At 54.4% G+C, this 11,541-nt stretch overlaps 2 protein-coding genes and 1 long non-coding RNA gene across 3 annotated transcripts; 2 read left to right on the forward strand and 1 right to left on the reverse strand.

The window, feature by feature from the left end:
* Positions 1-1,583: 1,583 nt before the first annotated feature.
* Positions 1,584-4,124, forward strand: LOC109786163 (uncharacterized). Its single transcript, XM_020344750.3, has 3 exons — positions 1,584-1,778; positions 2,779-2,860; positions 3,032-4,124. The coding sequence occupies exons 1-3, from the start codon at positions 1,767-1,769 to the stop codon at positions 3,853-3,855; spliced, it is 918 nt and encodes a 305-aa protein (XP_020200339.1). The 5' UTR covers positions 1,584-1,766; the 3' UTR covers positions 3,856-4,124.
* Positions 4,125-7,504: 3,380 nt separating this feature from the next.
* Positions 7,505-8,921, reverse strand: LOC109786151 (probable carboxylesterase 18). The gene has a single exon (XM_020344740.4). It carries the CDS (start codon positions 8,693-8,695, stop codon positions 7,649-7,651), a length of 1,047 nt encoding a protein of 348 aa, XP_020200329.1. The 5' UTR covers positions 8,696-8,921; the 3' UTR covers positions 7,505-7,648.
* Positions 8,922-9,092: 171 nt separating this feature from the next.
* On the forward strand, positions 9,093-10,167 carry LOC109786053 (uncharacterized). The gene is made up of 2 exons (XR_005769873.2): positions 9,093-9,519; positions 9,808-10,167. It is a non-coding gene; the product is annotated as an uncharacterized lncRNA (long non-coding RNA).
* The last annotated feature ends 1,374 nt before the right edge of the window (positions 10,168-11,541 follow it).

An 11,541-nucleotide genomic window follows, 5' to 3' on the forward strand; every position in this document is an offset into this window, starting at 1 on the left:
TATGACGACTTGTAGGCAGAGTTGCTCCAAGTATCCGACCCACGGAGCGATCACGAGAGGGCAAAGCTATATTTCTGTTTGAGTACGCGCTGTCAAACGTTCATTCACACCTGTAACGTGACAAGCCGAAGCAGTGAAGCACCGACACAAACCCATCACGGGCGAGGGAAATGAAAAACGCCCCGCGACGCACATGCCGGTTGGTGGCACGGAGGCGCAAACGCCATGAGAACAGGCGCATACGTGCACGCCGCCGCCGCCACCCTCGCCGCGCGCGATCCTATCCCCGCAAGCCCTCTCGGTGGTTGGCCCTCGGTTACCCATGGCCTGGCCGCCACTGCCACACATGGCGAACGGTTTTGCATCTCGCCCCGCTTGCAGACCGCACGTTAGCCGGCGCCGGGTTCTGACAGCATTGCTCGTACCACATAGTTTTCCGCCTCATGTTTAAGGATCGGCAAATGATTGTTTGGATTTTTCTCCATGTGAGGGGGGCATCCACAGAGCGCCGGAAACTACACCCGTTCCTGGCTGCAGCCGTCTCCGGTGGCATCTTGCTCCGAAAGGGAAGCGGCAATGACATCGGAAGGTTCCCATGGTTGTTTTCTGGCGAGCTCACGATGAATTGCACATGAGTTGTGCAGCACTTTGGAGGAAAAGGCCATTTAGCCCGCTGAAGATCGCCGTGCGTATGATCAATCAAAAGGCACTACCAACATACCACTAGTATTATTTAACTCTGGTTGGTGCCTAATCCAATAATCCAATCACGTTTGCCTCTATCTACAGCCCATTAGCTAGCAGTAAAATAATCACCAGAAACTTAACCCTACGCAGAGATTTCCCCGAGCCAATTGAGCAAGACAAGAAGCGTGCTCCCTGCGCTGCAGCACCAGAGCACCTAGGCCTCTCGCGCAGGCGGAGTCCGGTGAAATGTCGCGCCCAAAACCTCCTTGTTTTCTTTGCTGCTGACATGGTGCTCCAGCCACCTCCATTTGTCTATCGGCATTTTCGGCACAGTTTCACCCGCCGGGTGCACGCGGCGGCACTTGCCCCCGGTGCACAGTCGCCGTGGCAGCAGGAGCGTGATCGTGTCACGCGTGCCGGTGAGGTGTCGAAATCGGCGGCCGCCTGGCTTGGCTGTGCCTGTGGTGCTGACATGCCTGGCTGGCCGTATGGAGCAGACGGCCCCACTCCCAGGGCTGGCTAGACAACAAAACGCAGCCCGCATCACTAGCGGTTCACTTACCACCACTGAACGTCACTCACTCAACCTGCTCTAGTGACACTAGCAAGTGGAGCGTAGTCAGTATCAGCAGTATTATGAATGCCTTTTGTGTGTATTCGTGTAGAACGGTGCTCACCATTTATCATTTCTCTGATTCTAGAAGTGGGCTGGGTGATTTGATTTGGCGCGGCAGGTGGTGGCGGTGCGTGCCCGACGCAGGCGGGAGAGGCACAGCCCACCGACTGGACTAGCAATGTGTGTGTATGTACGCCCACATGCCGCACAGCTAATACGGGTCGGGTCAAAGAGGACCGGAGGGCCCGCCCGTCGGTGTGCCGCCAGGGTTGGTGCCCGCGCCTGCGCCTGTGCGTGCGCGTAGGACACCCGGCTTAAAACGCCGCACCCACCACCGGTCTTCTCATCGCCGCATCCATATTTCTTCTTCTTCGTCCTCCTCCACCTCTCTCCTCCAGAGCACACAGCACACAGCACACGCTCCTCTGAAGGTGACCACCACGCCCCAGGCGGCGCCATTGCCATGGCGGACAAGGTAACAACAACGCCTGGCCTGGCCTGCTTCTCTTCTCCCCTGTTTCCTCCTCGATTTACCGCGTGCGTGGGGTGGGGTGGGTGCGCGCGCGATCCGCAAATTTCGTCCGGCACGAGCGTTCGTTTCTTTGAAATTCGTAGGCCCTCTTCCCTAGTTTATATGCCATTGATATGTGTTCTGCTTCTCCTTTATCCACTCTTCACTAGTTCACTTGGCAACGAAGCTGATCTCGGTTCCTCTTGTCCAAACCAACTGTCGTCTTTGTCAGAGATTGACAGCGGCTTCATGGACGACGCCACGTTTTCCTCTGAAACCCCACAAGTCGTTGGAGTGCCGAGTACTCAAACCAGAAACGCCATGAGAAATGAAGTGCGCAGCAAGCAAATATCTCTCGGGCTCTGACCACGAACTCCTGTCCTTATTTTCTGCGAGTGATGTCACCGCTTTCCTTTTCACCCACCGCTTCGCTGCCAAGATCAACGCGCGTTTCCCTTTTCGTTGCCAACTGATTTCAACATCATCCTTTGAGCCAAACTGGAAAACGAGCACAAAAACCTGTCCTTTTCTCATAATAGATGTGTTTGTTTCACATTTCAGTGTCGCAAGTTTTCCCACTGAATTTGTTGTGATGAAACGCTTTGCTCCAATATTCAGTGTTAGGACAGTTCATGAGTTAATACTACCGGTAAACTGTAACAAGCATTCAGTAGAATATTTAAGAGGGTCATTTGTAAACGCCATGGCTGAAGAATCGGTGATGACAGTTGTTTCCTTTCTCATACTAAGAAAATTAAGAGTTTCCGAGTGTAATCTGGGCATGTGAGTGACAGAGTGAGTCCTTCCTTCTGGAAGGTACAGTATATAGCTCATCCTGCTACTCCTATTAGGTACAGTTAACTCTGAATTAACAATTGTCAAGTGTGAGGCTCACACCTGGATCTACTTTGAATACTACTCAGCTGCATTTACCTTCATTTAACCCCCCTCGATCTCGTCGCAGATCTCCACGGTTGTCCTCAAAGTTGACCTTGAATGCGCGCGATGCTACAGGAAGATGAGGACGGTCCTCTGCAAGATCCAAGGTAACTTAACTCCCGTCCGTCACCAATCAGTCAATCACCCATGCAGCGAGGCTGTGGCCTCGTGGCCGCCGCTGACACGTGGGCCCACGTGCATGCGAGGTTACGGTGGGTGGGGCAGCGTCGTCAACCTCGTGGGCTGACCGTGCATGAATTTTGGATTGTGTTGGGCAGACAAGATGAACATCAAGACCATCTCCTTCGACGAGAAGAGCAACGCCGTGACGGTGTCCGGGCCGTTCGACCCTGACAAGCTGTGCCGGAAGCTCTGCTGCGAGGCCGGCCGGGTGATCAAGGAGATGCACGTCAACGGCAGGGAACAGAAGGCGGACAAGGACGGCGGCGGCGAGAAGCAGAAGGCGCCCAAGGACGGCGGCAAGGCCGAGAAGGACGGTGGGAAGGCGGAGAAGCCCAAGGACAGCGGCGGGAAGGCGGACAAGGAGAAGCCCAAGGATGGCGGCGGGAAGGCGGACAAGGAGAAGCCCAAGGACGCCGCGGCCGCCAAGCCGGAGAAGAAGGTCAAGTTCGACGACGCGCCGCCGGCCACGGACGCCAAGCCCGGCAAGGCCATGCCGCCGCTGCCGCCCGGCATGAGCATGGCCGACCTCGGCCCGCTCCTGGAGAAGATGAAGCAGGCCAAGCAGCAGCAGGGCGGGGGCGGGGGCGGGCCCCAGCCGCCGCGCGGCGAGCCGATGATGGCACCGCCCGTGGCCGCGCAGGGGGTGGCCGTGCCGTCCATCTGGCCGGCGCCGGCCGGTCCCATGTCCTACAGCTACGACCCGACGCCGTACGGCCAGCCGTCGTACTACGGCGGGGGCTGCGGCGGCGGGTGCGGCGGGGGGTGCCAGTGCTGCAGGCCGCCCGTGCCGGCCGGCGGGTACTACGGCGTGCCGGTGCACGACCACCAGGGGTGGTACCACGGCAACCGGCAGCCGTACTACCAGCAGCAGCAGCCGTACTGCGGCGAGGACCCCAACGCCGGGTGCAGCGTCATGTGATCGGCAGGCGACGCGCCATGGACAGGGGCAGAGCAATCAGGCATCAGTCATCAGTCATCAGTGTGTGTGGTCACTCTCCCGTACTCACTCATGGCCTGCGGTTAAAATTTTCCTTTTCTTTCTTCCTTCCGTGTCGTGGGTTCTTGTTTATGTCTAATTAGGCGTTGAGTTGTGCATGTGAACAGAGGAGTTGAGCTGTTATGTTCTTGGTGCCTAGCTTGTTTCTTTAGTTGGTTATATTGTCATGAATGAATATATCATACCAGTAATTAAGCACACTCCATAGAAAATTTGGGGCGATGGTAGTATATTTGGATGGAACGAGTTGACTACTCTTAATTCTGATCCCGAACATGCGATGATCATTTGCATACTTGATCAAATCCATGTGATGCTATGAACACTCGCACAACTCCTCGCACACAAAACACAGCGGGGCTCTGTTCTCACTCGTGACCTAAGAGCATCTACAGCCGGAAATCCGGTCCCTCAAACGTCCGCGCATACCCGCGGGCGCATCCGGACGGCCCCTCGTGTTTTCTTTCATGCATCTACATATCTTAAATTCATGCAAATATATGCACGTCGATCATGCAACACAATGTCGTACGATAAATATCAATTGTTGGTATCAAGCATACATGGCGTTTACATAAAATTTATTTGAAGTGCCAAACTCCAGCATTGCCTCCTTGTTTGCCATTCTGGATTCACATGTGCTCCACAAGATCATTGAGTAGCTGCGTGTGCACCTGCTGATTTCGAAGATTCTGATGCATCTGCAGAAAGTTCATAAGCTAGCCGCATTTTGATCTTCCGGGATTTCAACTTGTTCTCCGGGTGCTTCGAAATTGTGGGTTTGGGCTACACCATCACCCTCATCCTCGACAATCATATTATGCGAAATAACACAACATGTCATCAGCTGTCACAAAGTTTTCGATTCCCACATCATTGCAGCGCTCCGCACAATTCCTCAACAAGCTTCAAGCACATCAAATGTCCTCTCCACGTCCTTCCTAGCCGCTTCCTGCATTGTTGCAAAGTGGCTCTGTTTATTGCCACGCGGCTCGGATATGGTCTTCACAAACGCCGCCCACTGAGGATAGATACCATCGGCAAGATAGTACCCCATGTTGTAGCCCCGGCCGTTGACGATGTAGTTGCACGGCGGTGAGATCGTTGAAGCACGTTGATCTCGTTGTGAGAATTGGACATTCCAAAGAAAGCATGCCAAATTCATAAGTCATGTGATGCCATTGCTTCTAGTATGATGGTGGCCTCTCTGGTGTGACCTTGATACATTTCCTGCAAACCTTTGGGGCAGTTTTTCCACTGCCAACGCATACAATCAATTGATTCGAGCATTCCTGGAAAACCCCCTTGCCTCCTCCAATAGCCAAACATCTTCTCCATGTCCTGCGCATTTGGTTCTCTGAGATACTTCGATCCAAACACCTCAACCACCGCGCGAGCAAATTTGACAGTAGTCTTGAGGCATGTGCCTCCCCCATCCTGGACATCTCACCAACGGCATCTGCAGCAGTACCAAGTGCAAGCATCCTCAAAGCAGCCGTGCACCTCTGCTTGGCTGAGAAAGAGAGTTGGCCGCACCAATCCCTTCTCAGCTTGAAGTAGTCGTCGTGTGCCTCCACTCCCTCCATGATGCGCAAAAACAATATTTCCGCATGCGAAAACAACGACAAAACCATGGATCATCCGGGGAAGCAGGTGTGGGAGCAAAGTAGTCATTGTGCAGTAGCTTTGCTTCGGACACCCTGTCCCGGTTGATCACTCTTCTCCCTTTGATTGAGCCCTTGAAGTTGAGAATATGCTCCACTTACCGGTCCATTTCCTCTTGCATGCTTGAGCATGATCATGTTCACTTCTTCGTCCGAATCTGACGGATCGAAGAACTCATCTTCAATCATTTGGTCAAGCTCCGTTGGTCCATACTCCTCGTCCGACGAAACATCGGTTTCCATCATTTACCTTACAAAATCACAATAATTCCGGTCGGTCAATGTGTCGAACACATCAAGCGCAAGGCGGAGCCGGAGAGTTGCTGAACGTACCACGGTGGCGTCCGGGCTGGCGACAACGTCCCCTGTAGCGAGGACGGGAGCGCTCTTCCGGAGCTGGCGGCGGAGAACCTGGGAACGGTTGCGGAGCAGGCGCGGCGGTGGAGCTGCGAGCCGGACGATACGGAGGAGGAAGAAGAGAGGAGAGAGCAAATGGATCCGACAACTCAGGAAGGGGGGGGATTTGATGCAATTTGGGGTGAAGTCGGGTTGTCGGGTTTGACGTGACAGGCGCGTCCGGGCGCCCATATCCACCCTATATTTGAGCTGGATATGGATGTGCTGGTCAGCCCGTACGTTTGAGGGTCATTTGAGGGGTCCGTCTGGGTCAAGAAAATCGTGACCGAGTAGTGCGGATCGCCCTGGCATATGAGAGGGGTTTAAAAAGTCCGGTTGAAGCTGTGAAGAAATTGTGTGGCATGTCGTGATCAATGCGTGATGTTCTGGTGTGTGTTTCGGTACGGCTATGCGTGTGTTGGTTGGTCAGATTTGTTTGTCTGGTGGATCAGCTAAGTCTGATCAAATCAAATAGCCAATCAATCATGCAGTCAGGCTGGTCACACACAAAAGGCTCGTGCATTATCATGCTGCCTCCGGGAACAAGAACTCGTGGATTAGCTTAATCAACTCACAGCCTGATACAGGCGAAAAGCGGAACGAAATCATATGAATGTTCGGGGGAAAACACGGCGAGCTTTTCACCAGAGAAAGGGATCATCATGGAAGGAGGCCGCTGGCGTCTCTCTCTTTTGGAGGCGTAAAGCTGGTCTGGACCCTCGTATCGTTGGAAAGGCAAATGTCTCCGGCCGGAAGCCCCGGCCACCTTCAGTTCAGTCAGCAGCTAAACAGGCTTCTGTTGCGAATAAATGTCGGCCTCCTTTTCCGGTGCTTGATGCTGCAAGCTGCTATCGCCGGCCAGGAACTCATGACAGCCACTTAGCAGAGATTTTTTTATATATCCTATGTTGAATTCTTGATGCATCTGAAGTTGATTCAAATCCTAATGCCTGACAATGAAAAACAGCTCATCGCACAGCCACGGACGGACACAGCATCGTGCCGGTGCTGCCACTGCGCACACGCGTGCTCTGTGCCGGCCTGCCGGGACACGGGCGCGCGCTCTGGCACTGGGGCGGTGCACTGGCGCATGGCCACGACAAGGCGCGGGGCCAGCGCGCGGCGGCCAGAAGCGGGCGTCCAGAATGCTCCGGCTGGATATGGTGTGACGGGCGGTGTGTCATTCTCTTCAGATATTCCAGCAGAGACTGTTAGCTCAACTGCTCAAGATGCTCGGCCCATGCTGGCACTCGCCAAATCGGGGGCCAACGTACAGTGGATCTGTCAGCGTCGTCGCTCCATTACTGTCTAAGTTCGCATGGGCGAGAACCTCTCGTGCCTGGCTGCCTGCTCCGTGACAGGAACGCCGCCAAACACGGCCCTGTTTGCGCCATGAATGCCGTTCATCGCGCTGTCGACGCTTGCGTCCAATTCCCTGTTTCTCAGAATCAACGAACAACTCGTTCACACGATCCACCCCGTGCCATGCAATGCAATCAGCCAGACAATCACTGGGAACCAGGCATGTTCGTCATGAGTACATCGCATGTGCCCTCAAGTTCCGTCGTCACACGCATCACAGCTCGAAGAATCAACACTTACCATTTTTTTTTAAAGATCAGTCACACACTCACACTGACTGAACTGCAAACCAACTACGAACCAGTGGACAGTGGACACTGGTCGTTCACTGGCGCGTCGAGGTGTTCGGCGGCCCGCCTGTTCACGAACTCGGCCACGTCGGCCAGCAGCCTCTGGCTGTCCGCGAGGCCCTCGAAGAGGTAGAACGCGTGGATGGCGTCGGGGAACTCCGCGACGCGGACCTCCTCGGCGCCGGCGGCTCGCAGCGCGTGCGCGTACGCCCTCTGCCTGTCCTGGTGCACGTCCCACCCGCCCACGCACACCAGCGTCGGCGGGAACGCGCGCCACCTCCCCGCGGCGGTGGCACCGTCGCGCTGGATCGCGTCCGGCACGTTGGCCGACTCGTGGTCCCGCGTGGCGCCCGGCGGCAGGAACGCGCGCCACAGCCAGGCCAGCCGCTCCGGCGACCCGAACGGCGCGTGGAAGAGCCGCTGCTCCGACGCTGTCCGCGCCTCGCCGCCGAAGAACGGCTGCAGCAGGACCAACCCGGCCACGTCGCGCTGCAGGCGCGCGGCGACGTGGTGGGCGACGTTGCCGCCCGCGCTATCCCCGGCGACGAAGACGGCGGTGGGGGGAGACGGCAAGGCGCCCCCGGCGCCGGCGAGTGCCCAGCGGAGCGCCGCCTCCCCGTCGTCGTAGGCGGAAGGGGCGCGGTGCTCGGGCGCGAGGCGGTAGTCCACGGAGGCGACGACGGCCGGGATGGACGCGGCGAGGCGGCGGCACAGGGCGTCGAACTGGGCCGTCGCCACGGAGTGGAACACGAAGCCGCCGCCGTGGAAATACACAACCATTGGCAGCTGGCTGCCGCTAGCGGCGGGCGCTGGGACGAACAGGCGGACGCGCAGGTGGCTGGAGACGGCGTGGTCGGTGGACGAAACGCCGGCGGCATCGGGTGCGGGGCTAGGCGGGACGGTGCGTTCGAACAGGGAGAGGAGGGAGCGGTTGACGGTGCCGTCGGCGCGGAGGGACGCGGAGTGTAGGAATGAGGCTGCGCCCACGAGCAGGCGCACCCGCCACGGCAGAGGGGGCTTCCCCGGCGGCGGAGAATCCGACGACGCCATCTCTCCTCAGTTTCCGGCCGTCCGGGTGCCCCTTGGAGTTGGTGGTGATAAGGTTTACGAGCGGACACCGAGTGTTTCTTGTACTGTACTCTATTGGCGCAGGGAGGAACTGAACAATCTCAAGCTCAGTGTCAAGCTTGCATTTGCCAACTAAGACCATGTTTGGTTCATAAGTCTTAAAGACTTTTTTGATCCCAACTTATAAATCCCAAGTTCCTAAAAAGTCTTTATCTGTTTGGTTCCTGGGACTTATAAGTCTCTATAAGACCATATTACAACTATAAGTACCTATAAGACTCTCCTTGAGAGTCTTATTTCATAAGTCTCAAATGCCCACTTTAAGTCCCTATAAGTCCCTCCTGTTTAGTTTAGATGGGATTTATAGGGGCTTTTTTAAGTCCCTAAACTAATAAGTCCCCGGAAACAAACACCCTCTAATCTTACGGCCTCATTTGGCGCGAGTGGGTTGAGGGGGTTTCGAGGCGATTTTCCTCGCGTGGGCCAGAAACCCCCAGAAACCACGTTGGCCCATTTGGTACAGGGGGTTTGTATGGGCCAATCCATGCGAAACCACGCGACTCGAAACCCTCGTCTAGCGACTCAGGGAATCGCTCGTCCCATCACACGCCGCCAGCGAGAGGAAGAGACGCCGCCGCCGTCACCACCGAGGGGAAGAGCCCCGCCACCGCCACCGAGGGGAAGAGCCCCGCCGGCGAGAGGAGGAGCCCCCACGCCGCCGCCCGACGCCCCGACACCACCCGACGCCCCGACGCCGCCCGACTCTGCCCAACGCCGGCGTTGCTCCTCCAGCATACTGTCCTGTGGTAAGCCATCTCCGCCTCCCCCCTCCCCCCTCCTCTGCCCGCCTCCGTCCTAACCCTGTCCCCGGTGGTAAGTCATCGACGCCGGCGAGCTCGCCAAGAACGTTGTCCTCTTCTAGTCACTCATCGACCCTAACACCACCCGACGAGATTGCCGTGATTTTCTGATAGTGATGGTGATGGTCTGAGGGATCTAGGAGGATTGACAGTTTGTAGCAATATTGTGTTTCTATAGAATGAGATGTTTATTTCATTTATTTGAAATGGATGAGTGCTCTGCATATTTGTTAGGAGAGAATCCATGTTTCAAATGTCCATTGCCGGAGATGTCAAGATTCGTTAGTAGTTGATGCAAAGGAGGAGGACTTGTTGGGTTGTGGTGACGTCCCCGACCTAATTGATGGAGAAGCAATCCCTCATCTCAATGGTCGACAAGACATCAGTGCATGTCACCCATAATGGGCCTATTTAGTACGTATTGTAGGATGTTAGCAAAGTTGGTCGATCAACTGGCTGCTAATTCTATCATCGTAGTTCAATTCTGCAGCAAGGATATAAGGGTTACATTGTAAAGATTGGATTTTTAAATGTTCTACACAATGTTATGTCAACATGACAAACCCTTTCTACCAAATAGAAATTTTAAACAAAGAGGATTGTGAAAGGAAGGGTTTTGAGGATTCAAGGGGTTTTGAGGGGATTGGGTGGAAGAGGGGGATTCACCAAATCCCCTGAACCCCCCCCCCCCCCCCCCCCTCCCAAAACCTCTACAATCCCTTCCTATCAAACAAGGCCTACGGGGTCTTGCCCAACTAATCTTCTCTCCCTCACCTTTTTTTTTGAAATCTATTGGCACTTTATTGCATAACTGAAAAAGTTACATCCTTCGTTACATGCGGTAATAAAAAATCTAGAGGCTCATCCTCCCAGGAGAACTCTAACTGCATATCATACGCATGTCTAGCTACAAAGTGTGCCAATGTATTTGCTTCCCTAGGACAGTACATGAACTTCACGGTTGGTATTTCATGAGCCACTTGAAAACAATCAGCTAATAATGCTGAGTATGGTGCTCTAATTTCCTTCTCACCATTGCATGCTTCTATAATTTCTAGGTAGTCCGATTCTATATTCACCCTTGAGCAGTTTTTCTCACTGCCAGCAACAAGCCACGCCGTAGTGCTAGCACTTCCGCTGAAGCAACATCATGAGCATGAGCGAAGAGCTCTGTAGCCCCCGCTACTGCATGTCCTCGAGAGTCTCTGATAATAGCAGTGATCGCTCCTGAGCCATCTTCAAAAAAAGAAGCATCTGTGTTTACCTTGTACGATCCTGGTGTCTGTTTCACCCATCGCTCAGAAAAAGTAATATTTTCTGGAATCTGACCAATATGATTTGATGCAATTGCATGAATTGAGAATGCTGAACTGATGGGATTCTTGACAGTAGCACCCTTCTTTGCTTCCCTACGTTCCCACCAAATATACCATGCACCAACCGTAACTACTTCTTGGAGACCCAGGTGACCTAGTATTGGTGATCTCTGAACTGGCCACCTTAGAATCTCCTCCAAAACAACTGAGCCAGACCGATCCACAAGGAGAGATTTCTCTATTTCATCCATAAGGCCAAGTGCCTTCCACACTTTCCTCGCCCTACTACATGTGAATAACAGATGTCGGATGTCCGCGACCCACTCCCGACAGATAGGGCATTGTGGAGATACCTTTATGTGTCTGTGAGCAAGAACTCCCATGCCCAGGATCACTCCACGTAGTGCTCGCCACATATAAATTTTGATCTTACTTGGTACTTTCAGCTTCCATATAATTGACCACACTGGGTTCACCGTTGGAGGGCCTTCGGTGCTCACCATGCGGGAGCCAAATTGATGTTCCCATTCTGTGTAGTATGCAGAACATACAGAAAACACATATGATTTAGTTCGATGCCAAGCCACAAAGTCCTCCGTGAGGTGTTGTCATAAAGGAATTCCGAGACCGCATCCATTGGGAGGAATATATT

The sequence above is a fragment of the Aegilops tauschii genome, chromosome 2 (genome assembly GCF_002575655.3).
Source record: "Aegilops tauschii subsp. strangulata cultivar AL8/78 chromosome 2, Aet v6.0, whole genome shotgun sequence".
Taxonomy (NCBI): Eukaryota; Viridiplantae; Streptophyta; class Magnoliopsida; order Poales; family Poaceae; genus Aegilops; species Aegilops tauschii.